Source organism: Homalodisca vitripennis, chromosome 4 (assembly GCF_021130785.1).
Source record: "Homalodisca vitripennis isolate AUS2020 chromosome 4, UT_GWSS_2.1, whole genome shotgun sequence".
NCBI classification, from domain to species: Eukaryota; Metazoa; Arthropoda; class Insecta; order Hemiptera; family Cicadellidae; genus Homalodisca; species Homalodisca vitripennis.
This window is the reverse complement of record NC_060210.1, coordinates 67,709,532-67,732,605: the sequence shown is the minus strand read 5'-3', so window position 1 is coordinate 67,732,605 and position 23,074 is coordinate 67,709,532. Positions and strand designations below refer to the sequence as shown.

At 35.6% G+C, this 23,074-nt stretch overlaps 1 protein-coding gene across 2 annotated transcripts in view; it reads left to right on the top strand.

Annotated features, from left to right (window-relative positions):
• Window positions 1-23,074, top strand: part of LOC124359457 — a 151,544-nt gene that overhangs the window by 55,078 nt on the left and 73,392 nt on the right. For both annotated transcript variants that reach the window (XM_046812206.1, XM_046812207.1), the window contains exons 3-5: window positions 6,813-7,025; window positions 10,559-10,686; window positions 13,252-13,797. In XM_046812206.1, the coding sequence (XP_046668162.1) occupies window positions 6,813-7,025; window positions 10,559-10,686; window positions 13,252-13,797 (887 nt within the window). The remainder of the gene's footprint in view (window positions 1-6,812; window positions 7,026-10,558; window positions 10,687-13,251; window positions 13,798-23,074) is intronic.

The window sequence follows — 23,074 nt, the reverse complement described above, 5'->3', positions numbered from 1 at the left end:
ACCCGGCCGCGGCGTAACAAGCTGGTCACGTGTGCGAGGGTCACGGTGAGGCGTTGTCGTTCTCCGTGACCCTCGCCTTCCGTTCCCACAGAGGCCAGAAGACTGAACGCAATAATTACTAACTATCTGAGATAATTTGAACAGTTTGGAATTTTATAAACTTGTGCATTTTTCTATCCCACTCTCTTTAGTGTTAATAGTGTGATTGAGTTGATGTCACCATAGTCGTACAATTTTTTAAATAAAAAAATAGTGTAATTGCTAAAGTCCGAAATAAATCATCATGCAATTTTTTTCTTCTCTAATTCTTAGGCCTAGGACGAATACTACTTGTATTATTAGTGCAATAGTTGACGATATCATCTGTTACTATAGTACTGCTTTCATGTAAAGTTTTGTAACAAATAAAGATTTTAATTTGAATATTACAAACGCACCAGAACATGTCTACTTACATATTTTTAAGCGTAATTTATCAATGTATGTTGTAACTAAAATGAGTACCTTTAAATTTTGGTAGAACACATTTTGTTCTGATTTTTAAAACTTACTAGTTTTTATAACCATGGAATATTATAACCTAAGGTTTACTTGCGTTTGGGCACCAAATTTGTTAGTTGTTCCACATAAGTGGCTTACTATTCTGTAGTATCGTGTATTATGAATGTCCGATATCGAGTTTGTGAATTCATAATATATTGTATCTTCTATATGTTTTACCAAGTAAACTGCATAACATTGGTCTATTCATACTGCCGCAGTTATTATTGATAAGTCACAATATGTGTGGATAATACTGTAGCTGCTGAGTAACATTCCTTCCACTACTACATTACAGTTCAAGCGGGACAGTGACTCTCATCGTTTGATCATTGAAGCTCGGCCCATTCTTTAGTTTTCAGAATGCCATTTGGCACTTGTTCTGTTTGAATGTAGAACTGTTTAAGAGTATTTTAGCATTTAGTAAATAAGCGAAACATGTGCATTTTGTTCTGTGACGACTGTTGTATTCTTATATAATACAATAACATATTGCCACACACCGTTTGCTTACAATGGTAGTTTGACGGAAGAGTGAAGAACACCGCCTCGGGCAGTTTCGTCACTCGAGCTCCAAACACATCTTCAGACGGACAGACAAAAGGAAGGAGTGGACGCCTCAGGTGCCGCCTGCCACCTCTCGTGTCTACGCCCTCTACTGACTAGTCACTGCTCTTGTCTGGTTGCAACACCTCGTTCTGGTCACGATCATGATCAAGCGTGCCCCCCCCCCCCCCCGCTCAGCGCGTACACATTCGAGATTGATAACTTACTGTGATCTTGTACAGTCTGCAGGAAATAGGCTGAGTGTTGTTGGTCTCCACCCTCGAGGGTCGCCCTCGAGTACTAGATCAGATTTGCTCAAGCCTATAAATTTTAGAAGAGTGAAGATTGACTCACTCAACCCTCTGAGACAATGTTATGTGTTCCCAAAATGCCAGACCGGTTTGGCCTCCTTTCAGAGGTTCACTCATTGGAAGTGTTTCGTGATTTCTGCTGCTTCACTTATTCCTATATAAGTACATACAGTTGACTCCATATTTTTATTCGTTGTTGTAATTATTATTTGATGTGAATTATTATTGGCCACTGGGCTAGTTAATGGCACTTGCCAATAAACGGCAGATCTCACTAGTAACAAACGCTTCACTTATAACAATGATGCTAGTTCACATTTCCCTTATAATATTTATAATGGGGTATATTCGAGTAAATCTTAGTAATCAGTGCGATTTGCTAATTTGGAGTTAAAAGCAGACCTGTTCACGTACGAGTAAATCACATCCACTCAAGATTCTTGGTGTCAGCCTCCTTTCATATATGCTTAAAAAGCAGAGCTGCCTGAAATTAACATGGAACTCACACCATTGTTGGTTATAATTGGCAATGTCTCACCTTTATTGTTGTTCTTAATTTAATTACTTTATTAAATTGTCTGTGCTAACAAATGTAAAGAAACACTTTCGCGTATTATCCTAATTTAGACTGGTAGCTGTGTTTGGTTCCACTTTTTTTAGTTCCTAAATTTAAATATAAAAATATATAGTGGCTTAAAATCAAGATTTTATAACTATAGTATGGTACCGAGACATTTTACCTTTTTCACGACTGAAAGTTAACAGTTAGGATAATAAGCGTAGTACGAAGTTGTCAATCAGTCAACAACAATAAAGTTAAGGAAACTTTCCGGACATTTGCCATCGTTCAGTGATTTCAGCACTTAGTGTTACTAATTTTTATCACTGAACGATGGCAAATGTCCGGAGAAATCCTGTTTCCGTCACAATCCTTCATCGGCAAAGACAAACTTCAAACAATGAACAATAAAGTGAACTCTGTGAGGTGTATGGTTACATGGGAATAGAAATGTTGAGGTAAAGTATGTGTCACGTCATGAGTCATTTTTGCATACATTGAATTACTTAATGTATTTATTATAATGGTTAATAGTGTACGAATAGATACAATTATTCAGCAGTAAATTCAATGTCAGAGTCAATACAATAGTCACTAAATAATATTTAGCATTGAAACGAAATTAACAGGTCATTAACTGTTTAAATGTACGTATATTGCGTGTGAATAGTCTAGCATCCAACACCAGCGCTATTGGTGGGGAGTATCAACTATTACATCACACGCTCAAGACACGTGTGTTGACTGTTAGCAACGACGCGATCATGATTATGCACTATCACGACTCCGGTGCAACTAGAAGCTGTCGTATCTGCATACTGGAACTGGACATGTGCCCTGGAGTCCAGACTATCGTTGTCAGGCTAATCTCAGAGTAAATTGTTGGGGCCAATAATGTGTGACATGTAGAACTAAAATATGTTCTGTAATTAAAATTAATGATAGAATGATCAGTTACTATTTTAAGTTATGCTTCATCCAATTAATTGTTGGATGAAGTAAGAAGTAGTTTTAGGTGTTACGGATCTAAGATCTCACAATATATTATTAATATCCTTGTATATTAAATTTCGTATGAATAGAAATGACAAGTGACATATAAGTTGCAAGTGTGCAAAAAACACTACTCTCTTATACACATACAGATTCATATCTTTAAGCCCGGAACTTGCTGTCACTTACCTTATTATATAACGGGTAGGCCATTCAGCCCCTCAAAGGGATGGTGTTGAGAACCAGAGATCCTAGTAATAACATAAAAAGAACCAGTAGTTTCCGAGGCTCCCAAGTGACGTGAGTGATCTGCGGACCATACTTCAAAATCACTGAACGACTCGCTTAGTTAAATAATTTTTCACCGATTGGAATGCAATTCTAGCTATAAAATTCAAAAATGGGAGATGTGCTGGTGGAAGTTAAGATACACCTGTAACGACTACCTTTTCAACATTCATGAACAACGTAATTTAAAATACACGATATAATTTACCTACCGAAATTATTTGATGCCAAATTGGTCTTTGTTGACTTCAGCAGTGATCTTCATTCACCGGAGAAGATCATACCAAATAATTCAGTGTGAAAAATTTGTAGTTGACAAACCAATCGGATGGTGCTTAGGTTTCATCTACTTCTTCTCTTTTCCTGTTGACCGAGACGAAACTTAACCTCAAAATATCACAGATGACCTCCTTCGGTGAACTTTGTTGCAGACAAGGGTAAAGATGACACCTGATAACGTTGCGCCGGCTGGTCAGTCAACTTTCACCTCCAGCTGTAGCCATTGTACGGGCCCAGTAACGGTGCAGGGATGGCGGAAGCGAGTCGAGCGTCACGTTCACGTAATGGCGGCCGAGGCTCGCCTCGACTTTGCAGTGGTACAAACAGTGACATCCGCAGGATATCTTTGCCCATGCACCAACTGCATAACATGACCATCAGCAGTTCTCCGTACAATCCAGTTCTGAAAGAAACTGGTGCAGGCTGCTTTCGTGACGTTACAAAAGGTTACCCAGAAGTATAATAATTCTACGTCATACAGAATCAAGCAAGTATGTAGCCCAGACACAGCCAGAATCGCATACTATGCCCTTTTTGAATCCCATCTCAGGTATGGCATAGCGAATTGGGGAGGAACAACTAAAACAATCTGGAAAAGGTACTCCTGAAACAAAAAAGAGCAATTACAGTTAGATGCCTGGCAAACCTCAACTACCAAGATAGCTGCAGAGAATCCTACAAACAAATTAAAATTATCACAGTTATATCCCTCTACACAAGAGAAGTAATCCTTCATACAGTCAATACAACACAGACAAGGCACAAAGATATTCACCAATACAACACCAGACATGCCACTAATTTAACCCTCCCGCAACATCACCTCAGTCTCTTTGAAAAGAGACCTACCTACAAAGGAGTGCTCTACTTCAACCATCTGCCCGAACATCTCAAGAAAGTACATCCCAACCACTTCAAAAAGCAGCTGACCCTATGGCTCCAGGAAAGGCCTATCTACTCGGAAGAGGAGTTCCTGACAAACTAGTTAACAATACAATTAACTAATTAATTATGACTTACATTATTTAATGTATTACTTTCTGAAACTACCATTATTTTGATACTGTTCAACTATTGACGCTATGTACTGTTCTCCATGAATATGTCAAGTAAAGGAATTGTATTGTATTGTAACACTGAGCCACGACTCCAGATGGACAATACTCTTTTTCTTCGTACTTATGAACGACAGAAGATATATTTTTAGAAATTGAATAAAAGTAATATGGTTTGGAAGCCGAGATTCCATCAAACACATAATTAATAGGAGAGACTGAAAGTCACTATTTTAAGGCTCTCTATACGTTGGCTGACACAGATTTAACATTGATTTATAGGTCTTTGTTTGAGGTGTGTGAAGCTAAAAAATAAAATTTCTGAAAAAAATACTTCTTGTTTTTAACCCTTTTAATATCCTTCCATTTCAACCTCCACCAATTCCAAAAGTAGTGCTGTTGGCTCATAAGCTAACAATAGAATTTTAAATTCTATTTGAATTCTGTGGCAAACATTACATGAATTGGAGGATGGAAAAATGAAAACAGGTGATCAATGAAAAGGGAGTTGGTATTTACATTAAGACCATTTTATCTTAGTCTACTATGTTGCTTAATATTTTTAAAGGAAATTCTTAAAATATTTTTTTGTATTATTATTTAAATGCCTTACAGCTGCCTTGGAATTACACCATGAAGTCAATTTTCACTTAAAAAAATGTTTGCACTGATTTCATCTATGATTGGCTTCGATCATTATTCCTCGATTAGGCTATATGATTCTTTTTATGGTTGCCAGAAATCGACTTATTTCTTTGTATAGTGTTGCGTAAAAAATTTTTTCTGGGGTATCGTCATCTGGTATTCTTCTAATTTGTTGGAAACATGTCACCTATGATGGTCATTAATGTTATTTCAGTTAAGAAAGCTCATTTGGAGTCTTATAAAATAATATAGTGACCCTTTAACAACTGAGATGGAAAATCTTAACTAACCTGGCTCGCTGACACAGCTAGACTTTTTGGTATTATTGGCAAAGGTTCTCCTCCCAGTTACTCTGTATGCATACTAAATATAGAATGAGTTGGCTTAGAAGACTGAAGATGGTAAATTGTGGGTTTTAATTTATATCTGTCAAGAACCGACGCACTACTCTTAATTAGTAAACGGAATATATTGTGAGTTAATCATATGCATTTTCCAGTAACTTACAAAACTTGTGATAAAGTTACTTTTGGATTGGTTGATCTCATACAAAGGTTGGATGTTGTAGTTTCAAATTGACTGCGGCGGACACACATTACTACTATACCCTAAGTCGAGGTAAATACTATACTACTAGTGCCCTTAAAACAGCCGAGGTACTTTTTTTCAATTGGAAATTAATAAAATTGTTCTCACTTGAATAATACACTTTATTTATTTGCATGGTTTTAAGAAAAGTGAACTCGGTTTATTTCTATGTGTGTACAAAGATGCACAAAAATTTATTAATTGTAAAATCATGGGTTGTTTCCTTAAATGTGTTCATTTATTTAAAATTAGTCACCACAAGTATAATTAGCTGAACAATTAGCAGAGCTTCTCCCACCAGTTGATTAACAAAAGCAGAATTTTTGTCTTCGTGTCTGTATGTACGATACTTACGAATGAGTTTATTCAAAATTGGGAATTGCTCTTTGGGCTAGAATGTTGTCCACTGTAGAGTGAATACGAAACATTCCTTGCTGACCTGAACAATGGTGTTTATTAAACCTTGTAATAATTAATAATTAATAATTCATTACACTGTGTTTACCAAACTGTGTAATGAATCTTGAAACACAACAATTTCTATGACTGATAACCTCCACACTTTGCTAACTTTGTGATTGTCAAATTTGTATCTGTTGACTTATTCGTATAGTGGATGAATAGCACTGAAACCTTAAGTCCAAATCAAGCTTACTGTGTTCATTATTTAATTAGTTACTCGATCATCTAAAACCTTAAGGCAAGCTTATCTATTGCTTTAGTATTTTATTCTTTAGTCCTCAAAATGTTTTGTTAAAATTTTTTGAACACTTAATAAAAATCCGTAAACATATACTCTTTTATATAATCCATTGTCAACAATAAACTTAAAAATATAATTTCATCAGTATTTATACATCCTTTTGGGTCACTATCGAGACTGGAAATTTGTATATGCTGTCCTCTTGTTGTTCATAGTCTAGATATTCCAAGTAAATTCCAAGTTTTAAATTTCAAGAAGATATTATTTGTTGTATATCTGAGTAACCAGATGTTCCTTTGTTGCAGGAGACTAAAGTCAGAGCTTGAGGCAGTAAGACGCCAAGGAGTTGGAGTGACTGTGAATGGGCGGGCATGTGCTAGGTGTCGCGCTGAGCTAGGCCGCATCATCAACCGTGGGGCCTGTTGTCGATGGTGCAGACACAGGGTGTGCAAGAGCTGCCGAGAATACGTCACTAACGACACGTCTGACTGGTTGTGCACTGTCTGCCATAAACAGATGTGAGTATCGATGAGATGTGATTAAACAAACTATTTCTTACATTCTTACTGTCTATCGACTTACACCATTTTAGTTGTTCTACGTTATGTTTTCAGTTTTCTCTGAACGTTTAAAATGTTTAAGACAATTAGTGTTCCGTCGATTGTGAGATTCGTTCTTAAATAAGATTTTTGGACGCAAGGAATGTGAAACCGGCTTAAATTTATCGTCAACTTCGACATGTTAACGGGAAAGACTTGATGAGTGAAGGAATGGTGAGAAAGTGGGTTAGAATGTTCAATGGTGGTCAAACACATGTGCATGATGAGAATCTGAGCGGTCGGTCTTCTCTCCTCACCAGTGATCTGGTAAGGGTACGAAATTGTTACCGACCGCTTAGGTTATCGCAAGCGGTGTTCCCGATGGGTTCAGAAAATGCTCACTGACATGCACAAAACCAAGAGGCTCGGATGTGCTTTGTCTTTTGCTTGGCACTCACATGGTACAGTGATGATGGTGAGGATATTTTAAACAAAACTGTGTCAGGTGATGAAACTTGGGTCCATCATGTCACACCGAAATCCAAACAGCAGTCAAAACGGAGTGGCAACACATGCAATCTCCAAAGAAACAAAAACTCAAGACGATAATGTCTGCACAAAAATCATGTGCACTGTCTTTTGAGATCAGAAAGGCGTTTTGCTGATTGATTTTCTCTCAAGAGGTGAAACCATTAATGCAACAATTAGTGAAACCTTCAGAAAAATAAGGTGGGCAATTTAAAACAAATGGAGAGGAATGCTCAGTAACGGAATTATGTTGCTCCATAACAATGCTTGCCGCCCAATATCACTGATGACACTCAAACATTGGTTCAACAATTTTGCTGGGAGCAGTTCGATCACCTGCCCTACAGGCCAGACTTGGCACCGTCTGACTACCGAACCACTTGTTCCTGCACTTAGCTAGACGGCCAACGCTTTGAAAACGACGATGAAGTGAAAACTGCTATGGAGTCATGGCTACATTCGTTGGCGGGAACCTTCTACGAAGAGGGTATAGACGAATTGATCACCTGCTATGACAAGTGTTTGAACATCAGTGAAAACTATGTTAAAAAAATAGTTTAAGGTTTGGACTTTCATGTAGAAATAAAATTGTGTTGAAAAAATTATTTTACTTGTTTTTTATTTAAACGGTACTTACTTTCTGAACACGCCTCATAGGATAGAGAAGGAATATTATAGGAGTGGTGATGTTGCACAAAATCTGTTAGCCTAATTCATCCGACTGCTACATGTAAGGTAGGTAGACCTGCTAAATGATGTGTGTGTTGTCATCTTGTTCCACCCAACGAACTATACTACTGTAACGCGCACTGCCCATAAGCCACATTGTTTTCCAGTCGCATACAGCTGTGCATTGTGGGTGTATCCATGGACTTGCAGGCGCTTAAAGTGGGCAAGAACTCACCGAGTTGTGCGGCGATCAACGGGACGATACGGTATCACGTCTTTTCATGCCGAAACACAAATCATTGTTGTTATTTGCGTTGTTGGCAACTCTTCCTGTTTGTTACGTCAAGACGTCTGATCTGAGCATCTCAACTAGTTTGTTTTTCTTATTTGTCAATGTTAGTAATGTTTGTTATTTCGTGACATGGTGAAGAGTTACTCTGCGTACAACTGCACGTCCAGATGGACTAAAGGCAGCCATATTTCTTTTCACAAGTAAGTTCTTACTATATTAACCATGTCAATGTTAATTTGCAACTTTCAAAATAGTAATTTTCACCAATATTATTTTGTATTGCCAAATTATTAAATGGGTTACCCAATAATTAAAAGTGTGGTAAAACATGCTTATCAGTCAATTATTTCATCCGCATTAATCTAAGATATCAGTGTTGGTCGTTATAGTACTTATAAATGCATAAACTTACAAATCATTGCTAAAAACAATACCTACTGGCCTACTCTACTTTATAATTATTGGATCTTTGTGATTTTCATCTTCCTGTATTTTATTATTTGTTTGTTTTAGCTTTCCATTGAATGATGACAATTTACTAAAAAAGAGGATTACTGCGACAAAGAGAAAAAATTTTAAGCCAACAAAACATACTGTTTATGCAGTACACATTTTACTGAACATGATTACCATTTAATTTTGCCTGAAACACTAAGAAAATGCCTCAAAAATGAAGCAGTTTCAACAATTTTTTATTTCCCACCTCATATGCTACGGCCATTGGAGCTACCTGATGCTGATAAGTGTGATTTGGATTTAATTTGTCTTTGGATGATGAAATTGAGAGTGCCATGTATATCATGGAAAATTATGATAGTTCTAGTTTTTAGGATTAAATTGTATACTATATTTATTTGTGGCGTCATTGTAAGATGTATTGAAAAATGTATTAAATGTAACGATGGTAGTTCTGTACTCCATGCTAATGATTCTGATCTTAGAACACATTAACTTTTTATAGATTTTAAATCTCAGGGTAAATTAAGTAGATCAAGTGATGATGTATTGAAAATTGTAAAATATTGTTATTTGCTCAAGTTATCTCAAACAAATGCGACCACTTCTAAATTGACATTGCGAGTTTGTAACCAGTTTACTGGTAGTGTTTTCAAGGGGCATTTAACTAATGACGAATTAACTGGAAGCCACGAGTTATTTTTAATTAAAACTGTGACTAAACTATTTTTTAAAATAACATCTCATCATATCGCAAAACAGAAAACTTTTGTCATAAAAAAAATCCAACTTAGGAATAAGCCAAAATTTGTAAACAAATTTATTTTCTAACACGTAGATTAAGTATGTCATGTTTGTACATTTTACGTAGTTCGCTTAGAAATAAAATACTGTAAATAAAAAAAGTTGTTTTTTTCACCTGGGAAATATTTTAACGTTACAGACATCTTCGTTTCCGACTTTCTAAGTAAAATACCAAGTCAAAATCTCAGTTATTTTGATATTGTACAAAAATCTGTTTTTTTTTAACTAAAAACAAAAATCCACGGTAAAAAGTAGTTATTAACATTTTTAATAATAAATAAACTCTGGTATCTAACAATATTATTGTCTAGAAGGCGTTTTAAAGTGACGTTAGATCATTACTATAATGCCTGCCATATGGGCGGAGTGAGTTCTTGCCCATTTCCAGCGCCTGCAGACTCGGAACGCAGCCCAGGATTTCGGCTCGGTTTCTCCGGCCCAGAGTGCATTCCATTAGTATAATTCGTTGGTTCCACCTAACCTAACCTCCTGTACAGCTGTTACAGAGAATACACCGAAGTACCTGTGATATAATATCACACCAGGAACTCAGGAACAAACCCACATCATGTGTTAGTGTACAATGACGAGGCTGTGATTACTACTAATCTCAACATCTCTTGAAATAAAATTTGATTTTGTATAGTTTAATTTTAAATAGAAAATGAAAATTGTGTTAGCCTAACAGTTGTATTACAACAAACGTATTACTTTTCTAGCTTGTAGTTTTTTTGTGTTTAGTTAATATTGGTCTGTGGTTTAGGGAGCTGACTGCAGCGTCAGGTGACTGGATGAACCAGTTCGTGCGACGGCCGAGTAAGCGACGAGACAACCGCATTGCAGCTGTTGAGACAGTGAAGCGGAGTCTTCAGCGCTCCTGGACCTTCTCAGGTACTTTCCCCAATGAAATAAACTCACAAACTGCTTACTTGCAGTGTTGTATAATTCTGGAATATTGGGATGCTGTATGTCTTGACTCATCAAACATGTTGAGGATACTGTGTGCTGTAGAGGGGTTTAAACCTCCAAACAGAACAAAGATTTTCCTGCTCTCCATGCAAAAGGACTTAACCTGAAATCTCAAACTCTTGGGATATTATTGTAATCATATCTACTGAAGATTTGTTCTAGGTGTTAACATAGCTAAAGAGCTAGTCTGGCTACCTGATCTCAAATCAATTTCATGGCGGGTAGATTATCTATCACTTTGTTATAACTTGGTGGAGTAAAGTTTAAGTGTGATTGTAACCCTTATTCAATTGCTCAGGTCAATTCTGTTCTCAATCCACTGCATGAATCTTCAGCAAGTTGTTCACGGTATGACTGACTTGAACATCCTGGACATAGTCATTACTAGCTATAATTCTATTGAAATTGATGGTGATGTTACTACTTTTGTTCATGAAGATAGGTTACACCCATCTGTTGAAATTACATTGCATAGTCTTCAAGGGGTTTGCAAGGAACACAAAGCTGAATATTTCAACTTCGCTTCCGTCCTTTCAACCTTTTCTATCTAGGTCTTTATAGTGAAATTATTGAACAGAAATGGCCTAATATCCTTTTGAATGTTTCTATCGATGCTGCCACTAACGATTTTATGTAGCTATTATTCGTGATATAAAACATAAAATACCTTTGAATAAGCCAAGATTGGCAAAGTTTGCAAATTGGTTTTCTCCTCGTCTTGTTAATCTTCTTAATCAGAATTTTTAAAAAAATCTGTAGAAAAATCAGGAGCACCAGTGACACATACCTTTTTACAATTTTATTGTCTCTGCCTCAGAAAAGATGTCAAGGCTGAGCTAGTTCTTTGTAAGAAAATCTTTGCCCAGAGTGTTGAGAAGGCGATGACGTCTAATCCAGCCAACATTTGGAAGTATGTGAACAGATTTAAGAGGAATCCTACTTCTGTTCTTGCAGTGACGGTTGATGGCCAGGTCATATCTGATCCAAAGTTGCTTTGTGTACTTACTCGGGAAGTACTTTTCCTTAGTGTATCAGCCTGTTGATGTGGAAGGGGAATTGTACTCCGATGCCACTGGTAGTTTGGGAGTCTTCAATTAAACATAGAAGATGTAATTACTGTTATCAAGAAGTTAAAAGTAAGAACTTCTGCTGGTGTAGATGGAATACCAGCTTTCGTTATTAAGGGAATGGCTGAGATTGTTGTGTCCGTCCTAACCTCGCTTTTTAATTGGAGTTTAGCAACAGGACTACATAGGGGAGGTTGCTTCAGTAAGCTAATTCAGAAAAAATATTCTAGCTCCCTCTCCAACTTTAGGCCTATTTCAAATGTTGGAATTGTTTTTAAGATTGTTGAGTCATGTTCAAATATATTTATGTGAAAAATATATTTGAAAAAAATATATGTATGTAAAAAATATATTCTCTCTCCTCATTAACATGGCTTTTTGAGTGGCCATTCTACAATATCTACTGTGGCTAATCTTTTGACTGGTCCAGTAGTTGAGTTATTACCAAAGTTGATACTATATATTTCAACTTCAAGAAAAAGGAGACACTTTCATAGAAAAGAGACCTTTCTGATGCTGTATAAGTCACTTGTAAGATGTCATCTTCAATACGTCTCAGTCATCTGGAATAAAGATAGGGGATACAACCTTGATGGCGTTGAGGAAGTTCAGAGGAGGTTTCTTTTTTGAATGGCCTATGCAATCCTCAAGAAAGATGTTGTAAGTCAAGAACTTGGACTTGATCATGACCAGAGTGAATCATCATCTTCTGGTGGATTTGGGGTTTTCCACAAATTACTCTGTGTGAGATAAATAAATAAATAAGGCCTTTATTCTTGACCGGATTTCAGTTTACAATCTGTTTTACAAATCGACTCACGTCAAACTAATCATAACAGTACAATTCGTATTTTAAAACTGTGACACCCAAATATTGCGTGCTGGTAATTTACATAGAAAATTCATACTTAAACAACAATACATCATTAAGGTACCTCATACCAATAGATCAAATCTCAATATTAATATTGGCCTCAGGGTTCCAGCATATCCTGTACGATTTGTTGGGGGTATGAGTTACTAACCAGTGGCCAGAGAGGGTTGACTGGTTATCTACAATTTTAATCATAAACTTCTACAATTTTAATCATAGAAGTGTTTTTTTACACATACATAAGTTAGTTTATAACTTATGTATGTGTAAAAAAACACTTCTATGAGTAAAATTGTAAATGTTAATCACTAAATCTGTCCAAAAATATTTTTTCAGGCTTAGTCAGTAGGCTGTGGATGATGAAGGTATTAGATTTCCCTAATCAATAATAGATATTGTATAAAATATCTTGATAGGTGATACTTTCTTTGTAAAAATAAACTTGAATACAATTTTTAAATTGTTGTAATTGTTATTGCTTATATTTTGAACTTATGATTTAAAAACTAAATTTTTATAGAAAAGTAAATGTTTGGTTTTTTGCAGATGCTTCACCATCGCCATGGGCAGCTCTACGAAACTCGCCAGAGATGCGAGCGTACAGTAGCATGCCCCGGCACCAAGACTGTGAGTTTATCACTCGCACAGCCTTCGCCAACAGACTGAACTTGACCAAGACACTAGACAACAACGAGCCGATCGAACAAATTAAACCTGATGAAAAAGTTGTTGAAAATACTATAAAAAGCAAAGATGAGGAAGAAAGCAACAATTGCCCTTCCGAAGATATAGTGTCACAAGTTGAATCAGTTGAAGAGAAAGCTTCTGATTCTGCCTCTGAAGAAAACATGGTCTCTGTTCCTGTGACAGATTACGAGTCGAGCCAAGGAAGTCCCGTAGTGGACAAGAGGTCTCTGAGCGAGAGCACCTCCATAGACCAGTCGTCAATAGGGAGCCCAGTGATGGATAGTGAGAGCCCTCTGGTGACCAAACGTTCAGTAAACGATGCTGTCATCGAGCCTCTCACTGGTTCTGTTTTCCGCAAAGTGACACTGAAGAAACGCAGAGTAGACACTCGAAACCTTCCTCCAGGTTAGTGACAGTTATTTTTCTACTGGTGTCATCTGATGGCTTAGTTTAGAATATGGAGTTTAAAAAGCATATAGTTATTGTTTAAACATCTACCATTATAGTTTTGAATGTGAATTACTGATTTATATACTGTACATGTAAAATAAAAGTTTTCTAAACAAATTTAGTAATGCATAAATTTATTTTTTTGTGTTGAGATTGTTTGTTAAAGCTTATGTTTAGTAGTTTAGCCTGCTGTAGATTTTATGTCCATTACCTTTCTTATAGAATTTCAGACCATGTTAATCACTGAAATAATCTTATTTTATCTGAATGAGACATGGTCTCATCGATTTGTATAATCGTGTTCTTAGTATGCATACAAGATAATGAAATTTTATAGCATTGATATGGGTCTAAATCAAGATTTTACTATCAAGTATCTTCCTTTCAAAGTTAAGAAAAATTCACTGTTCAGTTAGTAAAACTAAGATTTGTTATTCATTTAAGTAAAGCTGATGGCTTTTCTTGTGGTATAACTATCTGTCTCAATTGTAATACACTGGTGTATCAGCTCCTGTCATTACTTCTGTAAACATGTGATTTTTGGGATTGGTATTAACCCTTGGGTTCTGTAATGCATGTTGGTTAAACTATATGGCTCTAACAGTTTATGTCTGGGTATTTTAAATAAATTATTGGTGCAAGGGTTGATGTATCCAGCTTTCTTGTGAAAGGAAGGAAGTTGCTTGCAACATAGCATAGTTTCTGTTACATGTTCTTAAATAATCTCTTCTGTGTTCCTGTTACAATATTATATGCAGAATTAAGATAACAAAATATACTACAAATATAGTAACAGTGCAAATGATACTATTAAATGATGTTCCAGTTATTTTTGTTTTTATCAGTTATTCATGTTATCATTATTGTTCTACGGATCAGTTACAATTAAGTCCTCAATGGTTTTGTAGTTTCTATCAAAGCTATGAGTCAAGACGTGGCAAATACAATTAATTCGGGTAGAGGAGCAAATGGTGTGGATAATACAAACTATTGACGATACACTGTTACATTATCCGATGTTATTTAAAACCTAACTCAGCTGTGTGTACTTGGCCATTACAGTTTCTCTGCCACTATGCTCAAGGAAAACTTGCACTATTACCCAACATCCTGTTTACATCTAAAAACAGTTATTCTTGGTGGAAAGTCAATGGAAAGTGATGACATGTCCTGAAAAGAAACTGTCCTAATTGGTATAACGTCAAACTGCAGATTTCTTTGATAAGGGGATCAAAAAGCAGGTGCCACAGCTTAACAAATGTTTAGATATGAATTATGGCTATGTTGAACAGTAGAAAATGTTCAGTATTGTAGTCTAATACAATTTACATTCATAAATACACTTTCTCTTGCTCAAAACTATTCTTGTTTTTTAAAAATCATCCTCTTAGTAAAAAGAATATGTACCTAATACAATGATCTAATTTCTAGTTGCATAACATTTATAAGACATTATTAAAATACTTTGTTATACTAAAAGTTTATTTTGTGGCAAATTAATAAGCAATTTCATAGTCTCATAGAAATGAGTTTAATTTATTTCCTCCACTCTACCTTGGCATTGGGGGAGATAGATCAAGGATTGGAAGATGTAAAATGGATAAAGAGTTAGAAGTTCAATTATTTTGACTTGTAAATATCTTTCTAAGTCTTCTACACACGTAACGTAGCTATGGTGGGAAGGCTTGATTCAATATGAATGTTGAGTTAACATCCAGTTCACCTTCCTCTTAGAAGCAAAAACAGACTTGAGTCCTGAAAACTGGAGTCATATTTGTCTGAAGATTTCCAAAATAAGTCGGTGACAAAGAAGCTCAAAATGAACTCATTACATCGTTTCGACTTCAGAGACAATGAGAAAACAAGAGGAAGGTGAACTAGAGCTTAAACTGTGTTACTAATTCAACAACAGCAACCACCTCCAGATCATTGAGTAATCTCAACATGAAACCGGAAATGAAAATCCAGTTCTGCACCGATCCATAGAAAACATTGCCAGCCTGCTTACCTGAAAGACTGTTACGATTTAATTTTCATTTTGTTGCTTTTTCCACCTTTATCTTTTTTTAAAATAAGCATGATTTTTACCAGGCGAGTTGAACTGGTAAGGCTGGGTCAAAAAGTGTAAGAACATGTTCCCTGGCAATTTCTTGCTTCAATCAATCCAAGACCACACTGTTTCTGTTCCCTAGAAATCATATTTCTCCAATTGATGTGGGATGTTTCACTTTCAGGATTACGTTGATCTTCCCAGATAATTTTAGGATTTTTTGTGTTCTACAATGTGACCTAGGAACTCTATGCTTTCCTGAAAGAAGGAACACTTTTTTCTTGATTGAGGTGTAGGTCAAATTTCAATCAATCAATCAATCAATCATCTTTATTCATCATTAAGCATTCATTATACATGCAATAGATGTTGTCAAAATTTACAATATATTAATAATACATTGAAGTATGTGTTATGTCTTAATTATTTACAATATAAAATTAGAGAACAGACTTAATCATACCATATGCAATACCTTTACCAAAAATAACAATTTATAACAACTTAAGCCTCAAACAGGTAAAAAAAGGTAAGCAACAAAAAGCAACAACTTATAATAAACATTAAAATGGCATAACAATCTGACCATAATATAACACTGAAATAAATAATAAGATACATAGCAGGATAAAATAACATGAAAGGTTAAAACTAAGCAATATAGGTAATTCAGAATCAGAAACATTTATTGTTTTTAAACACACAATGTGTGATTAACAAAGTCAAGCCTTATAATAATAATATTAACAAATCCGACTTAAATGAGTAATGCTCTAAAAAGAAAATTTAACAACAGTAGAGCTAAAATGGTAACAATATAATCAACAAATTATTCAACAACAGTTATTCTGCAGTTGCTTGAGACATGCGTATAAGTTGGATCTGCATTCTTCCATTGTTGAGCCGTGGACTACAATTTCGTCACAGTAGTATTCGGTCTTGGGTATGTCTCTGAGAATTTGGTCGCTGACACAGTTGAACTCTGCTGGTGCTGATTTGATACCGAAGGATAGCCTGTTCATTCTGTATGTTCCTCTGTGAATTGTTATTGTCCGTATCTCACTGGATGGATCGTCTACCTGGATGTGTAGATACACCTTGTATAGATCTAATCGGCAGAAGTATTTGGAGTTTCATAGATTGTTTAGTAGAAGTTCAGTTTTCTTGATTGATAGTTTGTCAAACTTTTGTTCACTCCTACCTTATAGTCGACACAGAGGCGCACTCCACCGTCTACTTTAGGAATGACTACAAAGGGAGAGTAGTCTCCAGTCGATCTTTTTGATTATTCCTTCTAAAGAATCTAGCTCATGATTTACTTATCTTCCCAATGAGTATAGTATATCACACTCTCTGTGATATATGGGGTTGGTGCCCTCTCGTAGCTTGAGTGATACTTTGAAATCAGTTATGCAACTTATTTTCTGTTAAAAATAACAGGGAATGCTGATGATACGTTTTCATTATTGATAGAGTTGAAGGGTTGAGAAGTTGCTTGCTGGTTATCGACATCAAATAAGTCAATTTTGAGGTTGCAGATCCATACTTGCCCTAATATAGGCAGGTAGTTGCCTGGTACAATGTACATTTCACCTTTGAAAGCATTTATTTGTAACTCACATAAGCTTCTACCTTCCCATTTGGAGTAAACACATTTTGGATATAAATCTAAATGCTATGTTTGTAGGTTAAAGTGGTATGTTTAGACTGTGTTGGTTGAACATAGTTTGTGGTAGAAAGGTGTATCCTGACCCGGAATCAACTTCAAATTTTACTGCTGTGTCTTCATTTACCAAGGCTTGGAAACGCTTGGTATCTTGAAAATGTCTATGATGTTTTGAGTACCATACTGATTGTTTTGTATGTCAAATACTTGGTTGGTTGACTGTTTATTGGATTCGGACTTTTTGGAAATAAGTGAAGTGATGCAAACTTTACTGACATGTCCAAGCCTAGAACATTCGGAGCAACATAGCTTCTTTTTGTCTGTACAACATTCTTTGGATAGATGGTTATTTACTGCAACGTAAATGTAGCCCACTAATTCTTAAATCATCATAGATGATTCGAGACTTTGAAGTAGGCGTGTGCCTTGAATCTGACCCGTTGAACGTACAATGTGGGGTTGGGGAATGGTTACGTCTTTAGTTGAGACTACATGAGTGAAAAACTTTGTTGATATTTGGTATCGATGAGGCTGGATGTTTTGTGCAATTAGCTTAGAGTTGGATTTAGTTGTTTCTAAAGCTATAGTTTCGATACAATATCTTTAAATACAGAAATTTCAGTTGGTAAGAGTTGTTCACAGATATAATTTTCTTTGATTCCATGTATTAATTGAGTCCAGAGGAAATGTTTTGCAATCGCAGGCAGATGTGAAGTCACAGTTTGTTATGTTACTTCTTAAACTGTTTACAATCTCTGAAATTGATTGCTGATTGTCTTTGTAGATTGATAGAAACTGGTGTTTAGAGACAAGAACATTTTTCTTAGGTTCCATATGTTTTCTTAGAAGTTTGATTAAGTCATTATAGGGTAGTTAATTAGGCAACTTATGTACAGAAAGTGATGAAACTACGTTGAAATTACTGGGGGGCTCAATTGAATTTAGTAATAACTTAGCACAGTATTCTTTATTTGAACTTACATAGTTCATCTGAGTGTAATTCTAAAACGTTGTTTAAAATTTTTTTAAACGTTTAAAATTGTCAACATTTATAACATAGGCTACAATCTGTTTAGTTTCTAATTCATTTTTTTGGGCTAGATTTTTGTTTTTGATGATGTTGAAAGTTTACTTACTAAAGTAGTAATCATTGCTTGTTGTATTTATAAAAACTGCTTGAATTGTTCTGTATCCATATGTAATTTGATTTGATATAGGGTTTTAGATACAAACCATATAAAGTTATATTTGTGTTCATGGGCTAGTAAATAGTCAATAACCTCCCGTTGAAGTTCTGGTTGTTTTCTTGTTTATTCATCACCAATTAACTTGTTGTGGCCTTGTGTAGTGCACTTGTGTATTTATTGAATTTGAGGAGATATAAATAAAAGTCAATTTTACATAACTGGTTTATTTAACATTATTATAAAATAATAGATGACTTGGAATAATCATGGAAAAAGTTAACAGTAACATTTTTAGAAACGTGTTTGTTTACATTGAGCCAACATAAAAGATTAATTGTACAATATTTTAAACATCTGGTTGACTCTATACCCTATGATGATGACTCGTCTCCTCTACGGTTAGTGTCGATGCTTCCTCACACTGGATTGTGGTGAACATTAGCGTCACACCCAATGAAGTAAGGTTTTCCTATTTCCTTACAATACCGGTTGTTGTTGACCTCAACAGGAGACAAGTCACCATCATAGGGAATTAGGTAGATAACCTTACTTCTGGGTTCCAACTAATTTTTGGATGAGAAAGTAGTTTCTCCTTTTGAGGAATCAATGGGTGAGTTTCCTGGATGAGGAATAACCACATGGCTAAAACGTTGTTCACTCCAGATAAAATGTGCTGGGCAGCAGTGAATTCCTTCCAAACCTTCAAGTTTTCTGATGGATGGGATTTTCCCAGCCAGTCTCCAACTGGGGTTTGATTTGGTTCTAGCATCCTTGTTGGATGTCTTTAGATCAAGTTTTGGCCTGTGACATATCCCCCAATAATGGACAATGGGGTAGAGGCACTTTTTATCCTTAAAGCTGGTCACAACCCCATGGGTGAGCCTAAATCTTGTATCACCATTAGTGTAATGTCTCTTCTAATTAAAACTTTTCTCTTCTCTACGTCATGAACAGTATGCATATAAATGTGGAAAGCCCACAATTGGCTTGGTTTCCGGGATTGAAAAGTCACTGGTGGACTAAAAATGTGTTAGTGTTAGCATATTTTATACCTCAACAACCCAAGAAAAAATTGAATTTGAATGAATGTTTAGCATCAGCACAGAGATCAGTCAGTTCGTTAGCGTCGACACAGCACTGTGACGTGGGCCCATTATCATGTAAGTAAAGGCCCATAAGTAAAAAAAGTACAAAATATCATATTCTAAATTGCAGACTGAAACTGAGAAGCCCACCTCACAAAGGTAGAAGTGGCAAAAAGTATCAACACACCCAACGCTTTACTGGCAATTTACAGGTATTGTTTTTCTATGTTACACCAAAACTCTAGCAAACAGTTCGTTTTGAATTCAGTCTTTAACATACGAGGATAGGCTAAAAAGTAGTGCACACATGCTTGTAGAATGCTTACGAAAAGAAATAACGAGATCGGGTGAAAAGTAAAGTAAAGTACAATTTTTAAGCTTCACAATAATTCATCTATTTTTCAACATAGTCACCATTAAGACTAATATATTTCTCTCAACAAGTTTTTTTTATTCTGTCACTGAAAAATTTTTCTCGAATCTAGGACGCAACAGCTGCTTTCACCGCATTGTCTGAAATGTGTAATAGTACCCTAGAGATCTGTCTTGAATAGAGGGAAAAAATAAAAATTGCAGGGGGCTAGATCTGAGGGTGTGGAATTGGTTCAAACTTCAGCTTTCTCACTGCCTCTTCAGTTGCGTGCGAAGTGTGTGCGGACGAGCGTTATCGTGTTGTAAGATTATTGGCTCGAAGCTGCCTCTAACACGACAAACTGAACGTCAAAGATATTTTAGAGTCTCTATGTATTGAGACGAATTTACCATTGTGCCTTTTTCCAGATAATCGGTCACATAAACTCAATGAGCATACCAAAACATGGGTTTTGTGTTTTGAACGTTTTCGTCGCAGGAGAACCCAAATATCGATATTCAGTGATTTGTCTTTTTTCTTCTGGATTATAATGCTGTACCCATGACTCATCCCCCATCACGATATTCAAAAGAAAGTCGTCTCCTTCATCATGGTAGCACTGCAAAAGTTGCTGACAGAATTTCATTCAACATTGTGTGTTCTCGTCTGTTAAACGACATGGCATCCATCGTCCACAGATTTCCGATATCCTAATTGTTGGATAATGAAATTAACACGTTCCTTAGATATTCCAACATGGTTTGCGATAAGCTGTTGGGTGATTTTCCGATTACTTTGAATCAAATAATCATCGAGTTTGTGATACTTGTCGTCTGTGGCAGTGATTGGACGTCCACTGCATGTTCCATCAACAATTATGGCTTTTCCAGGCCCATAACCATGAAATTTTATCATCCATCGATTGAAAGTGGATCTATCAACAGCATTATCACCGCAAACACTCTTTAGGTAGGATTCACTTTTTCAACAGTTAAAAATTCAATAATAGCATGTTTACATCTAATAGACATAGCATTTGAATCCGTCTGCATGGTTACGCTGCTAACTATACAATGAATTGATGCAAGGTTTTCAAACTGCACATGAGTGTAGAGGAGAAGTGGTACTTACGACTGCCACCAGGTGTGCTTCTATAGCTCATTTCAATAGCGTTTTACAAGCATGTGTGCATTACTTTTCAGCCTACCCTCGTAGTATCTGTTTGGTGTTCACTCTTTTCAACGTTTAGATGCATTCTTAGTGAAATTAATTTGATACCTACATTGTATAGTTAACATCGGGAGATATTCAAGAAAATACACACTCAGTTTGGATATATACAGCAAAAACACGTCATTAGGCTCGTACTCCACATATGCACCAATAATGTGGTACAATAAACTGATTCAAGGCGGGAAATCTAGTGCAATCACCTTTAGACATGATAGATACCCTTTAACAGATTGAGTTCCTTTTCAAAACCATTGTTCCACTTTGTCCGACTGGTTTAAGGTTTATTCAACTTGTCAAACAATTCCATAGTCCTTATCTATAAATTTATCAGCATTGGGATGATTTTCATCCTTCAACTATTTATATATTTCATGTCAATGCACCCTAACTCAAACACCCTAGAAAAGAGGATGTCAAGAACGAGTACTGTAGAATAAAAAATACGAGTGGTCAGATGCTTTTATATCCCCAAATCTTATAATGTTTAAACATTTTTACACAATATTTTATTTTGTTAATCACTGTCGCTCAACTGCGGCATCCATGACAGGATTTCGTGATCATTCATAGTGCCGCAAAGCACAATTTGGCAGGCACTGCACTAAGCTATCTACCTGTTCCGTTGTTAGAGTTAGTTTATTTTTGGTTTAGTTTGGTAAACTTTTTTTATTTGTCTGTAGTGTCAGTGTCTTATCATCACTAATGCATCATTAAATTTCCACCTGTGTTTTTGTAATTAATGTATTTTACTGCATATATTTTTGTTAAACAAGCTCCTGGTTAAAAAAAGTGTGCTTAAACAAAAACAATTTAAGTTCATTTAATATTTCATTCTAATTTCATTTTAATTACATTGGAAGGTACCAATTCCAAACAGAAAAGAGAATGGATCAAGCAAAATATCTCAGTGACATCCTTAAGAAAAAAGATCTTTGAAGATCATTGTGCTAGCTGCAAAACTGCTGAAAGAGTCACTTCTGAAGTTAAAATAGATATAATTGAGAATGCAATAGAAGATACATGCAACACACACTTAATAACAACCAAAACTACTTTTAGAAAAGCTCACTTTATTGAAAAAACAATGAGCCTTGTACCAAGCACTTTGGCCTTTTGAAATTAAGCACTTTGAATCAGCTATGATTAATAAAACTATAAAACTAGAGCTTGTAAAGAACAAGCAATGTACAGTGGTTTGTCAAAAAGCTGTCATCTCTCAGAGTTTTATTTAACATTGCCATAATATACAATATTCTAGCCAAGTTGTCTATAGTCTCAGAACCTCTGCTAAGCCAAAAAACAAATATGCATTATTCAGTAAGGTTTACAAGGAGAAGTGTACATTTTTCAAGTTTATGAAGAAAAAGTCCCAAAATAAAACTTTTGGAGCAAAATCAGTGAAGGGATATGTAGTGTTGTTAGGGGATATGTTGCTTCTACTGTGACCAGCACCATAACAACTTAAAATATATATATATATTTATCACAAGATTCCCAGCCATGAATCCCGTCTGTCAAGAAAAGAATTGTATTTTTTTACAGAGATTGAAATATGTAAAATGATTGAAGTTGTAATATTATTTCTTAATTGTTGTTTTTTGTATTTCATTAAATCTTAATATATACAGGATACGGTAGTTCTATATCATCCTCTCAGGA